This window comes from Clinocottus analis, unplaced genomic scaffold, assembly GCF_023055335.1.
Source record: "Clinocottus analis isolate CAN_PGR_092001 unplaced genomic scaffold, fCliAna1.0.p SCAF_48, whole genome shotgun sequence".
Taxonomy (NCBI): Eukaryota; Metazoa; Chordata; class Actinopteri; order Perciformes; family Cottidae; genus Clinocottus; species Clinocottus analis.
This window is the reverse complement of record NW_027176205.1, coordinates 82,501-103,514: the sequence shown is the minus strand read 5'-3', so window position 1 is coordinate 103,514 and position 21,014 is coordinate 82,501. Positions and strand designations below refer to the sequence as shown.

General features: G+C 50.1%; 3 protein-coding genes and 1 long non-coding RNA gene across 5 annotated transcripts in view; 2 read left to right on the top strand and 2 right to left on the bottom strand.

Moving 5' to 3' along the window:
* Positions 1 to 160: 160 nt before the first annotated feature.
* Positions 161 to 2,976, bottom strand: LOC137802040 (opsin-5-like). The gene is made up of 6 exons (XM_068599560.1): positions 2,847 to 2,976; positions 2,143 to 2,348; positions 1,971 to 2,070; positions 1,343 to 1,447; positions 1,052 to 1,272; positions 161 to 809 (listed from the first exon to the last, which is right to left on the bottom strand). The coding sequence occupies exons 1-6, from the start codon at positions 2,974 to 2,976 to the stop codon at positions 333 to 335; spliced, it is 1,239 nt and encodes a 412-aa protein (XP_068455661.1). The 3' UTR covers positions 161 to 332.
* Positions 2,977 to 3,311: 335 nt separating this feature from the next.
* eif4a3 (eukaryotic translation initiation factor 4A3) lies at positions 3,312 to 8,015 on the top strand. Its single transcript, XM_068599561.1, has 11 exons — positions 3,312 to 3,555; positions 3,917 to 3,989; positions 4,108 to 4,237; positions 4,325 to 4,457; positions 5,620 to 5,700; positions 6,055 to 6,196; positions 6,304 to 6,442; positions 6,526 to 6,641; positions 6,970 to 7,077; positions 7,449 to 7,576; positions 7,855 to 8,015. Exons 1-11 carry the CDS (start codon positions 3,405 to 3,407, stop codon positions 7,869 to 7,871), a joined length of 1,218 nt encoding a protein of 405 aa, XP_068455662.1. The 5' UTR covers positions 3,312 to 3,404; the 3' UTR covers positions 7,872 to 8,015.
* Positions 8,016 to 8,223: 208 nt separating this feature from the next.
* soul4 (heme-binding protein soul4) lies at positions 8,224 to 13,099 on the bottom strand. 2 transcript variants are annotated; one of them, XM_068599570.1, is made up of 6 exons: positions 12,999 to 13,099; positions 10,786 to 10,969; positions 10,626 to 10,711; positions 10,246 to 10,387; positions 9,314 to 9,494; positions 8,224 to 8,809 (listed from the first exon to the last, which is right to left on the bottom strand). In XM_068599570.1, the coding sequence occupies exons 2-6, from the start codon at positions 10,943 to 10,945 to the stop codon at positions 8,635 to 8,637; spliced, it is 744 nt and encodes a 247-aa protein (XP_068455671.1). In that variant the 5' UTR covers positions 10,946 to 10,969; positions 12,999 to 13,099; the 3' UTR covers positions 8,224 to 8,634. The 2 variants fall into 2 exon arrangements, with proteins under 2 accessions (XP_068455671.1, XP_068455670.1); XM_068599569.1 differs by having other exon boundaries at positions 12,983 to 13,071.
* Positions 13,100 to 13,168: 69 nt separating this feature from the next.
* The window catches only part of LOC137802048 (uncharacterized), an 8,568-nt gene continuing 722 nt past the window's right edge, over positions 13,169 to 21,014 (top strand). Inside the window, exons 1-3 of the long non-coding RNA XR_011079937.1 lie at positions 13,169 to 13,427; positions 18,045 to 20,319; positions 20,954 to 21,014. The exon at positions 20,954 to 21,014 is cut by the window's right edge and continues 722 nt beyond it. This is a non-coding gene — a long non-coding RNA (uncharacterized lncRNA). The remainder of the gene's footprint in view (positions 13,428 to 18,044; positions 20,320 to 20,953) is intronic.

The window sequence follows — 21,014 nt, the reverse complement described above, 5'->3', positions numbered from 1 at the left end:
ACGGCACCTTGACCCTCTTCCAGTACAATGATCACTTATGAACATGACGCCGTTTTACTGATAAAGACACTTCTTTCACATTATTTTCACCAACATTCAAAATCACAGAACGAACTGCAAAGATCAATACATTAGCAGATCAATAAATAGGTTTCTTAGTTTATCAGCGGCAAATTAATTGTAGTCATTACAGATGTCATGACATCACAGAGGATGATGTATATGCATTTGTGTATATATATGTATGTATATATGTGTGTGTATATATATATGTATGTATGTATGTATGTTATTGGGACCAGAAAATATATATATATATTTTCTGGTCCCAATCAGAGTCTGTCACATTCAAACTCAGGGTCGGCTTCAAAGGGGCGGGGCATGTGGTCGTCCTCAAAGGGGCGGGGCCTGTGGAGGAGGAAGGCCTCCTTGTTGAGGGGTGGTGACGTGCAGGGTGGGCTCCCTAGGCCGGGGGCGGGGCCAGGGGTTGGGGGAGGCGGGTACTTCTTCTCCGGCCGGGTCACAGGGACTTTAAGGCGCCCGTGGGCGTCGGCCTGGGGCCTGAAGCGTTTCAGCCTCACGGCGTCCCTGGCGTCCCGCGTGCAGGGCAGCAGCACGCCCACGTCCTTACGAAACTTGGAGCTGAGGCCGAAGTAGATGAGCGGGTTGTAGAAGCTGGCCGACTTGGCGAAAAGGCGCGTGAAGATGCTGGTGAGGGTCGGCACGTGGAAGCCACACGCCGACCACATGGACACCACGGCATACGGAGACCACGCCAGGATGAAGGCCGTGCAGATCACGATGGACACCTGCAGGGACCAATCGGAAGCTTCGTGTGAGAGAAGGACAGCTTAGCATGTAGCTTAGCCTCTCGTCCAATGAATCAATAGATCCAAATCTAGATCCAATGAATCAATACGGATGAGTGATGCTGGTCCATCTCTTTTCTGGTCCTACTACCACTCAAAGCTCTTTAACACAGCAGGGTGGAAGGAGCGAGTGTGATGGGAGGAGCTAGCGTGAATCACTACGGCGACTCATGAGGACTCACGATGGTCACGTCTCTCTCGACCCTCCTCTGCCGGTCGCTCAGCCCGCCCCCCATCAGAGCGTTGCCCCTTTTCACCGTGTTGATGATGGACACGTAGCAGAAGAGCATGACCAGCACCGGCAGGAAGAAGCAGAAAATGAAGATGAGGATGATAAAGGACCTGTAGGAGCTGGAGGAGGTGGCTCTGGCCCAGTCGATCTCACAGGTTCCATACCCACGGTCTGGGGGGGAAGGGCACAGAGGGGTCAGAGGTCAGAGATACAGGGTCCAGTTGGATCTGAATCTTTTTACCTTTGTAGCTCCCCCAGCCGAGCAGCGGCGCTCCAGACCAAAACCCCGCCGTGATCCAGATTAGCAGCAGGGCCCCGAACACGCTGGTCCTACTGATGTGACGAGCTGAAACACACAGAATCATCAAAGGCCGTGACCAAGACCGTGACTGTGACCAAGACCAAGACCACGATCGTGACCAAGACCGTGACCAAGACCACAATCAATACTGTGGCCATGTGACCACGATCGTGACCAAGACCATGACCAAGACTATGATTGAAAAGTGAAATGAAAAGTACTTTATTAATCTCCAAGGAGACCAAGACCATGACCATGCTCAAGTCCAAGACCACGATTGTGACCAAGACCATCACCACGAACAAGACCACGATCGTGACCAAGACCACGATTGTGACCAAGACTATGACTAAGACCATGATTGCGACTAAGACCATGACCAAGACCACGATTGTGACCAAGACCATGACCAAGACCAAAACCATGACCATGACCACGAGCAAGATCATGACCAAGACCACAACCATGACCGTGACCAAGATCAAAACCGTGGCCATGTGATTATGATCGTGACCAAGACCATGATCAAGTCCAGGTACACGATCCAGACCAGGACCAGGACTCTGACCTCTGTTGGGGTGGCAGCCTTTGATGTAGCGGGTGATGCTGATCACCGTCAGCGTGTTGATGCTGCTCAGACCGAACACCAGCGTGAAGAATCCGTCCACCTGGACCACAACACAGGAGGGTTACAGGTGCTGACAAGTCTCAGGTGAGTCTCAGGTGAGTCTCAGGTGTACCTGGCAGGTCCAGATGGAGGAGATGAGGTAGTCGCTGTCCTGGAACACGTTAAAGATCTGGATGATGCCTCTGGAGTAGCCGAACACGGAGATGCTGGCGTCGGACACGGCCAGGTTGAAGGTTAGCAGGTCGGTGGGCTGCAGAGCGGCTCTCTGTCTGCACAGCACGAAGAGAACGATGCTGTTTCCAAACCAGGACAACCACCCTGAACGCACCACAGAGACACACTGTCAGGACAACACCCTGAACGCACCACAGAGACACACTGTCAGGACAACACCCTGAACGCACCACAGAGACACACTGTCAGGACAACACCCTGAACGCACCACAGAGACACACTGTCAGGACAACACCCTGAATGCACCACAGAGACACACACACACACACACACACACACACACACACACACACACACAGATAGTACAACACATATTTCCTAAACTTTAATCTGAAACTAAATACATCAAGAGTGTGTGTGTGTGTGTGTGTGTGTGTGTGTGTATATGTGTGTATATATATATATATAAATGTTTGTATATGTGTGTATATGTGTCTATATCCAACAGCAAGAGGTAGACTCTGAAGGTCTCTCCCTGTGGTTGTGTATGTGTGTATATGTGTGTATACACAGCAGCAGGAGGTAGACTCCGATGAAGGTCTCTCCCTGTGGTTGTGTATGTGTGTATATGTGTGTGTATACCCAGCAGCAGGAGGTAGACTCCGATGAAGGTCTCTCCCTGGTCCGAGAGAGGGGGGTCCCGCCCCCCCCCCAGCAGCAGGCTGTTGTTCCTCCAGGGGGCGGAGCCTGCGGCGGCATTTCTAAAGGACATGTTGCTGTGAGAGACTGAGCCACTCTCTGAGGCACAACAGGAAGTCTCTGATAAGCTCAGCTAAATATAGATCACAGATCAGCAGGTGGACTGGCTCCTGACCAGAGCCCCAGGGACCAGGTCAGAGGTCAGGGGTCAGAGGCCAGAGGTTAGAGGTCAAAGCGGTGGAAACAACAGGGCTCTGTACTATCCAACTGGAACCTTAACTATTCCTGACTATACCCTGTGACATTAGGCGGTCAAGGAGAAGTGGTAATTTGAGGTGCTGTTACCCTCCTGGGCTGTAGGTGTCGCTGTTCCCCCAACCGGAAGCAGACCGCGTCGCGTCACTACGTCATCAGCGCTCCACCGCTCTTTCTTCCGCGTGCTAGCAGCAGAACGTCGCAGCTCTTTTCTTGTTGTTGGTGTCACAGAAACAGTAGAGGAAGATGGCTGCTGTCGGGCTGCAGAGGAAGAGGCTCCTGCGGGACGAGGACATGACCAAGGTGGAGTTCGAGACCAGCGAGGAGGTGGACGTCACCCCCACCTTCGACACGATGGGCCTCCGGGAGGACCTACTCCGCGGCATCTACGCTTATGGTACGCCGGGGATACACGCGGCCTCCTGTGGTTTAGCTTAGCATGCTAAAGCTAACTGTTTATCTCCATGATGTTTCAACGAGTTAAAGCTAAATATAAAAGTCAATTCACTGATGTTTCTCTTCATAGTTTATCTAAGCTCCACGTGTATCATGTCTACGTTAGACGGTTTGGTGTTTTATAATGAATCGTTAGCGGCTTTAGTTAGCGTTAGCTTGTTAGCACTAGCTTGTTAGCAGTAGCTTGAGTCAAGCGGAATTATATTGAGCTCCCAGTGGGTCTGCTGGTCTCAGCTCCCAGTGGGTCTGCTGGTCTGCTCGTGGTGGTGCTGAATAACTAATTTGAAGATTTTGTTTTTCAGGTTTTGAGAAGCCGTCAGCGATCCAGCAAAGAGCCATCAAGCAGATCATCAAGGGCCGGGACGTCATCGCCCAGTAAGACCTGAACTACAGCGACCCCTAGTGGGGACTAGCAGCGTTCTGTCGCTGTTCTCTAACCCTGTGGGGACTAGCAGCGTTCTGTCGCTGTTCTCTAACCCTCTCCTCTGTTCAGGTCTCAGTCTGGAACAGGGAAGACGGCCACCTTCTGCGTGTCGGTGCTGCAGTGTCTGGACATCCAGGTCCGGGAGACCCAGGCCCTGATCCTCGCTCCCACCAGAGAGCTGGCCGGACAGATCCAGAAGGTAGCCCCGCCCACACTATCACAGCCGGCCAATTGTCTGTGAGTACTTGTGTCATAGTCTCTGATGGTCTGTCTTTGGTGCGTTCAGGTGCTGCTGGCTCTGGGGGACTACATGAACGTCCAGTGCCACGCCTGCATTGGAGGGACCAACGTGGGCGAGGACATCAGGAAGCTGGACTACGGTCAGCACGTCGTCTCAGGGACCCCAGGACGGGTGTTTGGTGAGTAAGACAAAACCTGCTGCTCGAGAACCATTTAACCAGGGCTCCTTACATGGAGACCTGCTGCTCTAGGACCGCTTAACCCAGGGCCCTTTTCATAAAGACCTGCTGCTCTAGGACCACTTAACTCAGGCTCCTTACATAGAGACCACGTCAAAGGGATCTGCTCCCCTTGCTTGCTAAGTACCAATTTCTTCATACATCTCTGAGCATACTTATTTACATATTTAAACTCTGGCCATGAATGCACCCGAGGACCACTGGAGGCGGACCAAAGCAGTCCTTTAGTTGCTGCTCCAGCATCGTGCTCGTCCACGTGGCTGTGAATCCATTCGCACCTTTGTTGACCCGGTCTGGTCTATGTGTTCAGGTGTACATCTGTCAGGAGGTCGGGTCTCTAGAGACCATGGATCCTTCAGCCTAGTCTCAGTGGGCCCAGTCCTCCTCTGGTCTTGTCTCAGTGGGCCCAGTCCTCCTCTGGTCTGGTCCCAGTGGGCCCAGTCCTCCTCTGGTCTGGTCCCAGTGGGCCCAGTCCTCCTCTGGTCTGGTCCCAGTGGGCCCAGTCCCGCTCTGGTCTGGTCCCAGTCCCGCTCTGGTCTGGTCTCAGTGGTCCCAGTCCCGCTCTGGTCTGGTCTCAGTGGTCCCAGTCCCGCTCTGGTCTGGTCCCAGTGGTCCCAGTCCCGCTCTGGTCTGGTCCCAGTGGTCCCAGTCCCGCTCTGGTCTGGTCCCAGTGGTCCCAGTCCCGCTCTGGTCTGGTCCCAGTGGTCCCAGTCCCGCTCTGGTCTGGTCCCAGTGGTCTCAGTCCCGCTCTGGTCTGGTCCCAGTGGTCTCAGTCCCGCTCTGGTCTGGTCCCAGTGGTCTCAGTCCCGCTCTGGTCTGGTCCCAGTGGTCCCAGTCCCGCTCTGGTCTGGTCCCAGTGGTCTCAGTCCCGCTCTGGTCTGGTCCCAGTGGTCCCAGTCCCGCTCTGGTCTGTTTTCTGGGTTGCTGTGTGTATAGGCAGTTGACGGTTCCACGGATCCTCGGTCTTCCTGGAGGTCTTCCAGAGTTTAGACACTGATCAGAGACCTGAAGAGGGTTCATGGGGTTCTCTGCCTGCAGGTCTGCTATTGGTCCCCTCAGTTAAAGGTGACCAATAGGAAGCTGAGCTGGTTTGTTTCTGCAGATATGATTCGCCGCAGGAGTCTGAGGACCAGAGCCATCAAGATGCTGGTCCTGGACGAGGCGGACGAGATGCTCAACAAAGGTGAGAAGCTGTGAAGTCACATGACTCCTCTACATAGTGATGTCATAGTTAGTCTCTACATGGTGATGTCATAGTTAGTCTCTACATGGTGATGTCATAGTTAGTCTCTACATGGTGATGTCATAGTTAGTCTCTACATGGTGATGTCATAGTTAGTCTCTACATGGTGATGTCATAGTTAGTCTCTACATGGTGATGTCATAGTTAGTCTCTACATGGTGATGTCATAGTTAACCTCTACATGGTGATGTCATAGTTAACCTCTACATGGTGATGGCATAGTTAACCTCTACATGGTGATGTCATGGTTAACCTCTACATGGTGATGTCATGGTTAAATCTGACCCGGTCCAGGTTTCAAGGAGCAGATCTACGATGTGTACCGGTACCTGCCTCCGGCCACGCAGGTGGTCCTGATCAGCGCCACGCTGCCCCACGAGATCCTAGAGATGACCAACAAGTTTATGACAGACCCGATCCGCATCCTAGTCAAACGGTAGACCAGAACCACGGAGACCAGAACCTCGTGTAGTATCCTATAATCATAACCATAAGTACTCGTATGTGTGTACTAATACTCTACATGTGTACTAATACCTCCAGAGACGAGCTGACCCTGGAGGGCATCAAGCAGTTCTTCGTGGCCGTGGAGAGAGAGGAGTGGAAGTTCGACACGCTGTGCGATCTGTACGACACGCTGACCATCACGCAGGCCGTCATCTTCTGCAACACCAAGAGGAAGGTCAGCTGCTGCTCGTCACCTTCACGGGTCACCTGACCAGTGCCGCAAAGCCTTCTGGGTAGCTGAGTCTGTGTGTGTTTCAGGTGGACTGGCTGACGGAGAAGATGAGGGAGGCCAACTTCACGGTTTCCTCGATGCACGGAGACATGCCCCAGAAGGAGAGGGAGTCCATCATGAAGGAGTTCAGATCAGGAGCCAGGTGAGACCTGTGGACCTTGTGGACAAGAACCTGTGGAGCTTGTGGACAAGAACCTGTAGACACTATAGACCAGAACCCGTATACCCTGTAGACCAGAACCCGTATACCCTGTAGACCAGAACCCGTATACCCTGTAAACCAGAACCTGTGGACCCTGTAAACCAGAACTTGTAGACCAGAACTTGTACACCAGAACTTGTGGACCCTGTAGACCAGAACCTGTGGACCCTGTTGCCAGAACTTGTAGACCAGAACCTGTAGACACTGTGGACCAGAACTTGTAGACCAGAACCTGTGGACGGATTGTTCTTCATGACTTGTGTTGCAGTCGTGTGTTGATCTCTACGGACGTTTGGGCTCGAGGTCTCGACGTTCCTCAAGTTTCTCTGATCATCAACTACGACCTGCCCAACAACCGAGAGCTCTACATCCACAGGTACGCATCACTGCACAGGAAGTAGTCCCACAGGTGCACTTCACACCTGCGTCACTGCACAGGAAGTAGTCCCACAGGTACACTTCACACCTGCGTCACTGCACAGGAAGTAGTCCCACAGGTACACTTCACACCTGCGTCACTGCACAGGAAGTAGTCCCACAGGTACACTTCACACCTGCGTCACTGCACAGGAAGTAGTCCCACAGGTACACTTCACACCTGCGTCACTGCACAGGAAGTAGTCCCACAGGTACACTTCACACCTGCGTCACTGATCCATACATGAATAAGATTTAAAAATAATAATCCTCTTGAATAAAAGGTTGCTAGTTCATAGTTGAAGCAAACTGACTTCTGAGCTCCTCCAGGATTGGTCGGTCCGGCCGCTACGGCCGTAAGGGCGTGGCCATCAACTTTGTGAAGAACGACGACATCCGGATCCTGCGGGACATCGAGCAGTACTACTCCACCCAGATCGACGAGATGCCCATGAACGGTACGACCAATCAGTGTGTTAGGATCAATACTTCAGGACCAATCAGTGTGTTAGGATCAATACTTCAGGACCAATCAGTGTGTTAGGATCAATACTTCAGGACCAATCAGTGTGTTAGGATCAATACTTCAGGACCAATCAGTGTGTTAGGATCAATACTTCAGGACCAATCAGTGTGTTAGGATCAATACTTCAGGACCAATCACTGTGTTAGGATCAATACTTCAGGACCAATCAGTGTGTTAGGATCAATACTAATCAATGACGTGTCTCTGCAGTGGCCGATCTGATCTGACCTGGATGCCTCGTGGAGCCCCGCCCCCTCATGGAGCCACGCCCCTTTTTACTTCCCGTATTGTCTTTTTATTTTATCATCAGTTTAACGTTCAAACAACTTTGAGATGTTTTTGTAAATAAAGTTGTTTTGGTTTCACTTCAACGTTCATTTGACTCATTAAAATGTTTTAACATCACTTCTAACTTTAATTTATTTACTGATGATGATGATGCACAGGTCAGTGTCTCCTGAATCCACTCGTCACATGATATCACGTGATCACATGATACTATCATGTATTGTAGTGCGTGTGTTGTGTCTGAGGGTTCTTGATCTATCTTAATCTGGAATCTAACTCAACAATTCAGAATTCTTTCCAATCATTTTATTTTAGACACACAGTTTTACTGCGAAAGGGAACAGGAAGTGACTTGTTACATAATTAGATCAAAGCTACAGGATTAAAACCTAAAAGATTTAATCAAACTATCATCTTTTACAAAAATATTGACTTTCTTTTCTCGCTTTAAACTAAAACTGGACCGGGACCAGATCCTGGACCGGGTCCCTCTAAATGTTGAAGTGCTTTTTTCTTGTTTTCCTGTTTACAGTCTGATCAGTGGGATCAACATCAGATAATTCTGTTTACGACAACATTGTATGTGTCAAAGGCGTTCTGATTGGATAGAAGAGAGGGCGGGACTTAGTCTGGTTTTGCAAAGAAACACAAAGTCCTCCACCGGCCAATCAGAGGCAGGAGCAGAGCATGATGGGAGGGCGTCTACAGGTGGCGCCTGAGGAACCAGATCTCGTTCCTCCGTTGTGGCACGCCGGGGTTCTCGTAGGCCGCCACCAGGTACTCGTCTCTGCGCAGGTCGTCTCTGGCGCCCAGGATCTCCCACAGGAGGCGGATCTGCCGGGTCAGGGTCTCCTCTGTGGTCGCCCCGAAGAACGTCCTGCAGCCAATCGGAGAGCAAAGCGTCACGCGTCAGGAACTGGTAATTACTGTTGCTCTGACAGGACATGAATGCAACACGAAGCTGAAGTTTACCTTTTATCCAGCAAGTGACTTTAACGCTGCATTCAGAGACAGCCTGTGACTAATGCTGCATTCAGGGACAGCCTGTGACTTTAATGCTGCATTCAGGGACAGCCTGTGACTTTAATGCTGCATTCAAGGACAGCCTGTGACTTTAATGCTGCATTCAAGGACAGCCTGTGACTTTAATGCTGCATTCAAGGACAGCCTGTGACTTTAATGCTGCATTCAAGGACAGCCTGTGACTTTAATGCTGCATTCAAGGACAGCCTGTGACTTTAATGCTGCATTCAAGGACAGCCTGTGACTTTAATGCTGCATTCAAGTACAGTCTGTGACTAATGCTGCATTCAAGGTTCTGCTGCTGGTCATGTGATCCTGTGTTTGTTTACAGCGTTTGAGATGATGATGACGCTCTAACCTGACGATGACTCTGATTGGCTGTCTGTACTCGACGGTGACGTCGGGGTCGGTGGGTTGGGGGGGGCGGGTCTGCAACTCTGCCGGCAGGAAGTAGTTCGTTTGGACGTCTTTCTTCAACGCGTCCCCGTCCTCCACGACGGCGTTAGTGACCACCGGCACCGTCAGGCCCAGATACCTGCCTGTAGGGATCAATACTGATCAATGCCATCAATACTGATCAATACCATCAATGCTGATCACATTACACCTACACAATGGGTAAAATAGGTATTAATCACATTGTTCTCAGTAAATATTTTCCTTAAAGGAGTTCTTGATCTGACGTGTTATTGATCAGATGTTGACAATAAGTAATCAATAAATACAAAGAAAACAAACAAATATGTTTAAAGTTACAAAATAATATGAAATGACACAAGTACTGTACACACTGCATTAAATAAATATGTACGTATATACACGATGACCTCTTTCCCACAAAGGTCATGTGATCTGGTGAGTGAAAGAATGATTATGTTTCTGTTTTATACATTTGCAGTCGTATTTAATCATAAACTAGCCACAGCGCTGTAGTTGCTGCTGCACCTGGGGCTGCTGCTGCACCTGGGGCTGCTGCTGCACCTGGGGCTGCTGCTGCACCTGGGGCTGCTGCTGCACCTGGGGCTGCTGCTGCACCTGGGGCTGCTGCTGCACCTGGGGCTGCTGCTGCACCTGGGGCTGCTGCTGCACCTGGGGCTGCTGCTGCTTCGACCCGCGGGTCGGTGCGCGCTGTGTCAAAGTCAGTGAGCGGAGTGGGTCCACTCATGGTGGACTGTCTGAACGCTGTATTGTGTGTTTTCAGTCTGACAGTAACTTCATATAGTGGCGGGGTTAATGGTAGGGGCGGGGTTAATGGGATGGGCGGGGTTAATGGGATGGGCGGGGTCTGACCTGTAGAGTTCTTGTTGCAGATGAAGCGCATCAGTTTCATGAAGCCCATCGAGATGCTCTGTTCATACAGATCCTCTCCTCTCGTCACACAGGCCCAGTGGCCTGCTGGGTAGAGACGCTCCTCATACAGCACCTCCCCCATCTGTAGGAGAGGAGGAGTCATTACATACAGCACCTCCCCCATCTGTAGGAGAGGAGGAGTCATTACATACAGCACCTCCCCCATCTGTAGGAGAGGAGGAGTCATTACATACAGCACCTCCCCCATCTGTAGGAGAGGAGGAGTCATTACATACAGCACCTTCCCACCTGTAGGAGAGGAGGAGTCATTACATACAGCACCTTCCCACCTGTAGGAGAGGAGGAGCACCAGTGTTTACCTTCTCATGACAGGATACTGAGGTGAAGGGCAAGGGCTCCCTCTGCTGGTGGTTGCGGGTCATTTCCTGTATGGGGGCTGTCATTTCTGGAATACACAGGAAGTTAGTGTACAGACACGAGTCACCTGACTGAGAACCCTTTACAGGCCCCGCCCTTTACCTGGAGGTACTGACACATGGTGGGTACTGGCCACTGCCTGCCAGTGGGTCAGCAGCCGGTCCCGGTCCTCTTCATCCATTGGTTCTGGGTTGTCAGTGATGTCATCATCCAGCTGATCGTCATCCAATCCCTCGAGATCTTCCAGAGAGATCAGAGCCATCCTGAGGACCAGATAACCTTTGACCTGAAGACAAGGAGAAGATGGATTATTTCTTGTTGCTAGATCAGAAAAGAACACACAATCACACAGTGAGTCTGTTTGGAGAGTGTGTGTTATACATATTGTATAATGACAAAGTGAAAAAAGAATAAAAAAGAAGGGAAACATAACATGTAAGTATTCACAGCCTCATTTCAGCCTCAAGTCTTCTTCAGTATGATGCTACAAGCTTGGTAAACCTGCTCGTGGGCGGGTTCTCCCATTGTTCTGTGCAGAACCTCTCAGGTTCCATCAGGTGGATTAAAGTTTTTAGATCTCTCCAGAGATGTTCAGTCGGGTTCAAGTCCCGGCTCCTCAAGACGTTCATCGTTGTGAGCCTCTCCTTTGTTGTCCTGCTGTGAGCTTCAGGTCGTCAGCCCGATTAGGGACGGGCATAAATAATTGACGATCGATTAATTGATCATCAAGAATCTCGTCGGTGACATTTTTTTTTCATTGATAAAACTAATGCATGTTTTGTTGCGTAGCGTGAAGGTGTGTGAAGGTGTGTTCACACAGAAATCAAAATGGTTTTCATCCACAGCGCTGCATGTCTGACCAGCAGTGACTCAGCATCCCTCAACGCTGAACGTCAGGAGATACAACCCAGAATGTTCATATAAATGTGATTCAAAAGTCTGAACCTTAAGAATCGTCACGACCGAAACACATATTTTCTTCAATTAGGTAAACTTTTTTTGGGTTTTATGTTAAGTTTGATGTTTTTATGTGTGTGCACCTCTTCAATATGTGAATGCTAGCATCCACTGCTAGCATTCTTTAGTTCTGCTCAACGTTAGCTAGAAATGTCACTACCAAACGTTAGCATATGTTTCAGTAGTGACAACATTGAATAATGAGTTCAATCCATCATTTTGAAGTAAATATGTTGTGTGGACTAAATGGTAAACATGTAGATAATCATGATTTCTATCTGAACTTGTTCAGGGCAGAAAGAACCATCAGACTCCAAAACGCCAAAAGCAATTATAAAAAGTGAAGAGAGAGAACAGACAAAGAGAGAGGGACGGTGATATGAAATGAAAGAAAGAAGGAAAGTTTAAATGTATCAGAGATTTATCCAACAGGGAGTTATGAGTTAAGATTAAACAATAAGGTTGAGGAAATATGATCAACCTTGCAAACCAAATACTGTGTTCACAACCTTAAACAGTGCTGTCACTATGGAAACACTGGATGTCCTGTTAAAAAGAAAGTATATTCAGTTATCTACTGAAATGTTACGATACTCTTTGGTTTAATGTTCAATTTGATCAATCATCAACTCTGGAATCAATGTGATCAGTATTATGCATTTTACAAAGAAATATTGTATTCCCATTTTAATGACTTGAATAAATTTAACTTAGAAATTTGGTAAAAAAAAATCATTTTTATTGATTTAATTGTGAAAGTAATAAAAATAAATATTTTTAATATAAATATATTCTTGAGAGACAGGTTATTATTATTATTATTATTAATAACAATAATGATAATAATAATAATAATAGTCATCATAATAATACTGTTTAACTACAGTTTATTACAATGTTTCTGTAGTGACAATTTTTTGGAAAGGAAAGACTTTCCAACACAATCTGAAAATACAATATAAAAATTGACGGTTCTTTTACTCGATATGTGTACTTTAGATATAGTACAATATATATATATATATACACACACACACACACACACACACACACAAACACACACACACACACACACACACACATACACAACACACACACACACACACACACACACACACACACACACACACACACACACACACACACACACATACAGTATATTGAAATCCTTCCTCGTCTGGGCCTAAAACTTGTTCAGTTCCACGACCCGCATCAGACCGGCTCAGAGGACCCGGTCCAGACACCCAGTCACCAGAACTGGACCGGGTTTAGAGACCGGACCGGTTAGCACGGATCGGTCGTTAGCTCGGGTTACAAAGCGGGTCAGTACCGGGTACCTCACCTGGTTCGGGTCTCACCTGGTTCGGGTCTCCGTGACAACAACAACACGACTCTGCTACTTCTTCTTCTGTTTCCGGTTCACTTTCCGGACGCTTCAAAATAAAAGCTTGTTGCGTTTCAATAATCAGATCCCGGAACCGGATGTCTCCGAAGACGTGTGTGCGCGCGCGCGTGCGTGTGTGAGAGTGTTGGGCCCAATCCCAGTCTCCTCCCTCACGGACTCACGGACTTTGAGGCTCCCGTGAAGTCCTTGAGGGTTTAGGGGCGTCCCAGTGTCACATGGTGGAGGGCCTGAGGGCTCTGTGGCGGACATTTTGAGCTCTTTATTAACCCTTTCAGTAAGTCAACATTAGATGCTGACTTTGCCTCAGGGAATTACCCACAATGCATTGCAACGCGAGGTTTAACACGCAGTTCCCGATGGAAGACTGGAGACGTAAAAAAAGGTAAACAAAAAGGCACGTGGGCATTTAGCTGATAAAATACCTTTACAACATTATGGAACATAAGAACACATGAATTAGAGGAATGCAAACAGAATATATATATCTGTATTTTATTTTGACAGAAACAAGTGAATAAATAAGATGAAATGACTTCTCATCTTATGAGGAAGACGTTTGAACCAGTGAATAAAAACAATAAAATAAATACATAATTGTACACCATATTTTTAATGTAGTCACGTGATGTTGCAGTAAAGTGCTGTCATTCATAATCACACCATCAAGCCCTCACGGACTCTCACCCTCAACCACTCAGCAGCTGACGTCAGTGAGTCCCTGAGGGTTCAGGGCTCCAGGTGGAGATTGAGATTGAGCCATGTTCTCTCAGGACACAGAGAGTAGTATTACAGAGTAGGATTACAGAGTAGTATTGACTAGCATTCACACAGGGTAGTATTCACACAGAGTAGTGATGTGTCGGCAGGGTGCTATAGGTAGGCAGGGTGCTGCTGGTAGGCAGGGTGCTGTTGGTGGGCAGGGTGCTATAGGTAGGCAGGGTGCTGCTGGTAGGCAGGGTGCTGTTGGTGGGCAGGGTGCTGTTGGTGGGCAGGGTGCTGTTGGTGGGCAGAGTGTTGGTGGGCAGGGTGCTGGTGGGCAGGGTGCTGTTGGTGGGCAGGGTGCTGTTGGTGGGCAGGGTGTTGGTGGGCAGGGTGCTGGTGGTGGGCAGGGTGCTGTTGGTGGGTAGGGTGCTGGTGGGCAGGGTGCTGGTGGTGGGCAGGGTGCTGGTGGTGGGCAGGGTGCTGCTGGTGGGCAGAGTGTTGGTGGGCAGGGTGCTGTTGGTAAGCAGGGTGCTGGTGGTGGGCAGGGTGCTGTTGGTAGGCAGGGTGCTGTTGGTAAGCAGGGTGCTGTTGGTGGGCAGGGTGCTGGTGGGCAGAGTGCTGGTGGTGGGCAGGGTGCTGTTGGTGGGCAGAGTGCTGTTGGTGGGCAGGGTGCTGTTGGTGGGCAGGGTGCTGTTGGTGGGCAGGGTGCTGGTGGTGGGCAGAGTGCTGTTGGTGGGCAGGGTGCTGGTGGTGGGCAGGGTGCTGTTGGTGGGCAGAGTGCTGTTGGTGGGCAGGGTGCTGGTGGTGGGCAGAGTGTTGGTGGGCAGAGTGCTGTTGGTAAACAGGGTGCTGTTGGTGGGCAGGGTGCTGTTGGTAGGCAGAGTGCTGTTGGTAAGCAGGGTGCTGTTGGTAGGCAGAGTGCTGTTGGTAAGCAGGGTGCTGTTGGTGGGCAGGGTGCTGGTGGGCAGGGTGCTGTTGGTAGGCAGAGTGCTGTTGGTAAGCAGGGTGCTGTTGGTAGGCAGAGTGCTGTTGGTAAACAGGGTGCTGTTGGTGGGCAGGGTGCTGTTGGTGGGCAGGGTGCTGGTGGGCAGGGTGCTGTTGGTGGGCAGGGTGCTGGTGGGCAGGGTGCTGTTGGTAGGCAGAGTGCTGTTGGTAAGCAGGGTGCTGTTGGTAAGCAGAGTGCTGTTGGTAAGCAGGGTGCTGTTGGTTGGCAGGGTGCTGGTGGGCAGGGTGCTGTTGGTGGGCAGGGTGCTGTTGGTGGGCAGGGTGCTGGTGGGCAGGGTGCTGGTGGTGGGCAGGGTGCTGGTGGGCAGGGTGCTGGTGGTGGGCAGGGTGCTGGTGGGCAGAGTGTTGGTGAGCAGGGTGCTGTTGGTGGGCAGAGTGCTGGTGGTGGGCAGGGTGCTGGTGGTGGGCAGAGTGTTGGTGGGCAGAGTGTTGGTGGGCAGGGTGCTGTTGGTGGGCAGAGTGCTGGTGGGCAGGGTGCTGGTGGGCAGGGTGCTGGTGGTGGGCACAGTGCTGGTGGTGGGCAGGGTGCTGGTGGTGGGCAAGGTGCTGGTGGGCAGAGTGTTGGTGGGCAGGGTGCTGTTGGTGGGCAGAGTGCTGGTGGGCAGGGTGCTGGTGGGCAGGGTGCTGGTGGTGGGCAAGGTGCTGGTGGGCAGAGTGTTGGTGGGCAGGGTGCTGTTGGTGGGCAGGGTGCTGCTGGTGGGCAGGGTGCTGCTGGTGGGTAGAGTGCTGGTGGGCAGGGTGCTGTTGGTAAGCAGGGTGCTGGTGGTAGGCAGGGTGCTGTTGGTAAGCAGGGTGCTGGTGGGCAGAGTGCTGGTGGTAGGCAGAGTGCTGTTGGTAAGCAGGGTGATGTTGGTAGGCAGAGTGCTGTTGGTAAGCAGGGTGCTGTTGGTGGGCAGGGTGCTGGTGGGCAGGGTGCTGTTGGTAGGCAGAGTGCTGTTGGTAAGCAGGGTGCTGTTGGTAGGCAGAGTGCTGTTGGTAAACAGGGTGCTGTTGGTGGGCAGGGTGCTGGTGGGCAGGGTGCTGTTGGTGGGCAGGGTGCTGGTGGGCAGGGTGCTGTTGGTAGGCAGAGTGCTGTTGGTAAGCAGGGTGCTGTTGGTAAGCAGAGTGCTGTTGGTAAGCAGGGTGCTGTTGGTGGGCAGGGTGCTGGTGGGCAGGGTGCTGTTGGTGGGCAGGGTGCTGGTGGGCAGGGTGCTGATGGTGGGCAGGGCGCTGGTGGGCAGAGTGCTGTTGGTGTGCAGGGTGCTGTTGGTAGGCAGAGTGCTGTTGGTAAGCAGGGTGCTGGTGGGCAGGGTGCTGTTGGTGGGCAGGGTGCTGGTGTGCAGGGTGCTGATGGTGGACAGGGTGCTGGTGGGCAGGGTGCTGGTGATTGAGGTCTCATGAAGCGAGCAGCAGCTCCTCATTAGCTCGGCTGACGCCTCCGGCTGTGACCGCCTCGTTCTAATGAGCCAGGAGATGAAGGCAGCGTTGGCGTTGTCATGGCAACAGGACAGCTGAGGGCGTATAAAGACTTCAAGATGGCCGTCTCACATGGACCGCTCTCATTACCGAGCGAGTTCAGAGGGTTCAGAGCTGCAGGAAGTTTCACTGTGAAAGAAAACAGTTCCTCATCCTGACAAACTGGAACTAAGCTGATCTTTAAAATGTGATGGAAACCAGTAGAGGAAACCATCATGTGATGGAAACCAAGAGAGGAAACCATCATGTGATGGAAACCAGTAGAGGAAACCATCATGTGATTGAAACCAGTAAAGGAAACCATCATGTGATTGAAACCAGCAGAGGAAACCATCATGTGATGGAAACCAGTAGAGGAAACCATTAGAGGAAACTGTCATGTGATGTCATCGTGTCTCAGCTCTTCCTCTGCTGCTCTGCTTCTGCTGCAGCTGCTTTAAGAGACTTTCATCCAATCAGATTCCTTCCCCTGTGTCTCTATGGGAGCAAAGCAGTTTAACCCTTTGCAGGTTGAAGGACACGGGGAGTGGACGTTGTGGTTGATTGTCATGGGCGTCAACCAATCACATCTTTAGTTTGACATGTGGGCGTGTTCTGCGAGGTGGCGTGAACGTGTGATTGGCCGACAGCCCAGCTGATTTCAGCTGTAGAAATGCATTGATGACACTGGTAGGAAATGCACGCACGCCACTGACGTAGATGTACATATTATGGGATGTAGAGGTACACACAGGTTATTTAATATGGTTTATGGGATATAGAGGTACATATTATGGGATGTAGAGGTACACACAGGTTATTTAATATGGTTTATGGGATATAGAGGTACATATTATGGGATGTAGAGGTACATACAGGTTATAAAATATGGTTTATGGGATATAGAGGTACATATTATGGGATGTATTGGTCCATACAGGTTATTAAATATAATTTATGGTATGTAGAGGTACATATTATCTTATAGAGAGGTACATATTATAGGATGTAGAGGTACATACAGGTTATTAAATATGATTTATGGGGTGTGGAGGTACATATTATGGGATGTAGAGGTCCATACAGGTTGTTAAATATGATTAATGGTATGTAGAGGTGCATATTATCTTATATAGAGGTACATATTATGGGATGTAGAGGTACATACAGGATATTAAAGCTGGTTTATGCGATGTGTGTACTGAACTTATCACATCAGTATGCAGACAGAGTCCAGGTGTTTCTATTATTCTGTCCATGAGAGAGAGACTCTGAGAGATCAAAGAGTCTTTGTTGCTACCGGAGCATTCAGGCCTCATTAGAGCTCGTCCTCCGCCAGCTGACCAGAATAAAGATGGAGGATTTATGTAACGCTTAATAAAAAGAAGAGAGGTCTCACTCTGCTGCTGACACACATGCAGGATTTATGTAACGCTTGTTAAAAAAGAAGAGAGGTCTCACTCTGCTGATGAAACACATCATGATAGAAATTAATCAACAAAATCTACAAATGAAAGCCCGTCGTGACGTGACTTGTTAATGTTTACATACATCATATAATCTAAACATGCATCATATAAATCTATATATACATCATATAATCTAAACATGCATCATATAATCTAAACATGCATCATATAATCTAAACATGCATCATATAATCTATACATACATCGTATAATCTAAACGTTCATTATATGATCTTTACATACATCATATAATCTAAACATGCATCATATAAATGTATACATACACCATATAATCTATACATACATCATATAATCTATACATACATTATATAAATATATATGTATAACATATAAATACATTTATATATATATCATCCATCCATTATCAGCTGCTTATCCAGGCCAGGTCTCGTGGCAGCAGGCCGAGCAGGCTTCCCTCTCACCAGCAACACTTTCCAGCTCATTCTGGTGATCCGAGGCGTTCCCAGTCCAGCCGGGAGATATAATCCAGATTGTCCTGGTCCTCCTCTGGGCCTCCTGCCAGTTAGACCAGCTGGAAAAACTAATGGGAGGCAACCAGGAGGCTTCCTGATGAGATGAACCACCTCAGCTAACTCCTTTAGACACGAAGGAGCAGCGCCTCAACTCCAAGCTCCTCCTGATGTCCAAGCTCTTTATTCTATCTCTAAGGCTGAGCCCTACAGAGAAATCTTACCTCCTTACTCTATCTCTAAGGCTGAGCCCTCCAGAGGAACCTCATCTCCTTACTCTATCTCTAAGGCTGAGCCCTCCACAGGAACCTCATTTCAGCCATTTGCATCAAAGACCTGGTTCTTTGGGTCTTGACCCAGAGTTGGTGATGTAGGTGAGGGTCTGGACGTAGACGACCAGTGAACTGAGAGCTTCTCCTTCCGGCTCCACTCCCTCTTCATCATGAGGTGCAGCATCTGTTTTCCTGCTGCACCCGCACCGCTCCACCTGTCGATCTCCCGCTCCACCTTACCCTCACTTACCCAAGACCCCGAAATAGACCCTGTTGAGCTCCTTCGCTTGGGGTCGGCACTTTGTCCCCACCTGGAAGGAGCAAGCCACCGGTTTCCTGCAGAGCATCATGGCCTCAGATGTGGAGGGGCTGACTCTCATCCCTGCCACTGCAAACCACAAGTGAATGCTGGAGGTCACGGTCCGAGGAGGCAAACAGGACCACATCATCTGCAAACAGCAGAGAGGAGATCCGGAGAACCAGAACCTGAGGTTCTCCTCCCCGGCTGCTCCTGGATATCCTGTCTATGGAGGTCAGGAACAGGACCGGAGATGAAGGGCAGCCCTGGAGGCCAACGCCCTCCAGGGCTGCCCCCCAGGACATGAACACAGCTGCTACTGCAGTACAGACGGATGACCCGCTGCAATTGGTCCAACACCCCGTACTACTGCAGCACCCCACAACAACCCAGATGGACCCGGTGGAAAGCCTTCTCCAAGTCCACTAGCACATGTAGACTGGTTGGTAAACTCCCAGGACCCCTCCAGTAGTCTTTGAAGGCAAAGAGCTGGTCCACTGTTCCACGACGGAATCTGCACTGCTCTTCTTGAATTTGAGGTTCCACAAGCGGTTGGGCCTCCACTCAGCACACTGGACCTCCTTTCCAGCACCCTGGAGCCTCCTCCCAGCACCCTGGAGCCTCCTTTCAGCACCCTGGCATAAGCTTTCCCTGGGAGGCTGAGCAGTGTGATACCTAATAGTTCAGCACACTCTCTGGTCCACTTTCTTGAAGATGGGAATCAACAACCCGACTGAAGAGGCGTGTCAGCACAGACAGTCCAACAACATCCAGCGCCTTCAGCATCTCAGGGTGGATCCCATCCGCCCGGCGCCTTGCCACCAAGGAGTTTTTTTTAACTCCTTCAGTAAACTCTGATAGGGATATGGGTGCACCCTTCAAGCCTTCAGGCGCTGCCCCCTCTCCAGGGTTGCTCGGGTTTAAGAATTCCTCAAAGTGTGGGGTTGGCCCTGAGCCGTTGGATGGTTTGCCAACCTGCTTGAGGCCAGTAGGAAGTCCTTCTCCATGGCCTCCTCGAATTCCTCCCATGCCCAAGTTTGGTACCTGTTGGTACCTGTCAGCTGCTTAAGGAGACCCCTCGGTCAGCCAGGTCTGAAAGGCTGTCTCCAGCTTGACGGCTTCCCTCATCCCCGGTGTCCACCACTGGGTTCTCGTGTTGACGCCACGACACCGATGACCTTCCGACCACAGCTCCTCGCGACCTCCCTTGGGATGTGTGACCCTCTGGTTCTCCAGGCAAAACTCGTGAGTCCAACTCTTCTCCAAGAGCTTGGTTCCAAAAGCTTTTGCTGTGCGAGGAGGTCAGCCTAACTATATCTAGCTGGTACCAGGTCCTGCTCTAGGTCCTGCTCCACTTCCAGCTCCACCTCCAGCTCCTGCTCCACCTCCTGCTCCAGGTCCTGCTCTTTGGTTCTGCTCCACTTCCAGCTCCACCTCCTACTGAATGGCCAGTTCCACCTCCAGGTCCAGTTCCACCTCCTGCTCCAGGTCCTGCTCCACCTCCTGCTTCAGGTCCTGCTCCTGCTTCAAGTCCTGCTCCACCTCCTGCTACAGGTCCAGTTCCACCTCCTGCTCCACCCCCTGCTCGTTCCCCGTTAGCGAGGTAACGTTCCACGTCCTTAGAGCTAGTCTATGTTACTACTCCACCTCCCCCCCCCCCCTCTCTCTCTCTCTCTCTCTCTCTCTCTCTCTCTCTCTCTCTCTCTCTCTCTCTTTCTCTCTCTCTCTCTCTCTCTCTCTCTCTCTCTCTCTCTCTTTCTCTCTCTCTCTCTCTCTCTCTCTCTCTCTCTCTCTCTCTCTCTCTCTCTCTCTCTCTCACACACACACATAGAGATCGATGAGTGTGTCCTTAGGGGTCACACACCTTCAGAGCAGTGTGTGTGTGTGTGTGTGTGTGTGTGTGTGTGTGTTGGTTCAACATGGTTCAGTCCTTGTCATAGCTGATCAATAAGATGATTATTAATACAGATTGTAATCACTGAGGCTCCGATTCACCAGAGACACAGCAGGGAAACTCCTCTTCATCCTCTTCCTCCTCCTCATTATGATAAGGATTGTATTCAGGTCTCCTCGTCAGTTGAATCCTTAATTATGTTGAATTATAAAGTCAACAAGCTGTTTGTGCCATTTTAGATTATTAGATCCTAACTGAAAGTATTGATTAATGATAATTTTAGATTAAATCTCATTTTGCACGTTTTATTCTGATCCTCTTGTAAATATTCATTTGTCTGCAGGGATCTGAAGACCTGATGGAGGACAGGTTGCTATCTATCGATATATCCTCATCATTATCAT

Bases quoted from the DNA above. Each gene is read 5' to 3' on its own strand.
- LOC137802040 (XM_068599560.1), bottom strand. From the start codon at position 2,976: ATGTCCTTTAGAAATGCCGCCGCAGGCTCCGCCCCCTGGAGGAACAAC. The intron at 2,349-2,846 runs GTATACACACAC...TGGTGCGTTCAG, and splicing joins AGTCTACCTCCTGCTGCTGG to GGTGGTTGTCCTGGTTTGGA. The intron at 810-1,051 runs GTGAGTCCTCAT...TGGTCCCTGCAG, and splicing joins TCGAGAGAGACGTGACCATC to GTGTCCATCGTGATCTGCAC.
- eif4a3 (XM_068599561.1), top strand. From the start codon at position 3,405: ATGGCTGCTGTCGGGCTGCAGAGGAAGAGGCTCCTGCGGGACGAGGAC. The intron at 4,458-5,619 runs GTGAGTAAGACA...TTGTTTCTGCAG, and splicing joins GACCCCAGGACGGGTGTTTG to ATATGATTCGCCGCAGGAGT. The intron at 6,642-6,969 runs GTGAGACCTGTG...CTTGTGTTGCAG, and splicing joins GAGTTCAGATCAGGAGCCAG to TCGTGTGTTGATCTCTACGG.
- soul4 (XM_068599570.1), bottom strand. From the start codon at position 10,945: ATGGCTCTGATCTCTCTGGAAGATCTCGAGGGATTGGATGACGATCAG. The intron at 10,712-10,785 runs GTAAAGGGCGGG...TGTGTATTCCAG, and splicing joins CCATGTGTCAGTACCTCCAG to AAATGACAGCCCCCATACAG. The intron at 10,388-10,625 runs GTAAACACTGGT...CCTCTCCTACAG, and splicing joins CAGTATCCTGTCATGAGAAG to ATGGGGGAGGTGCTGTATGA.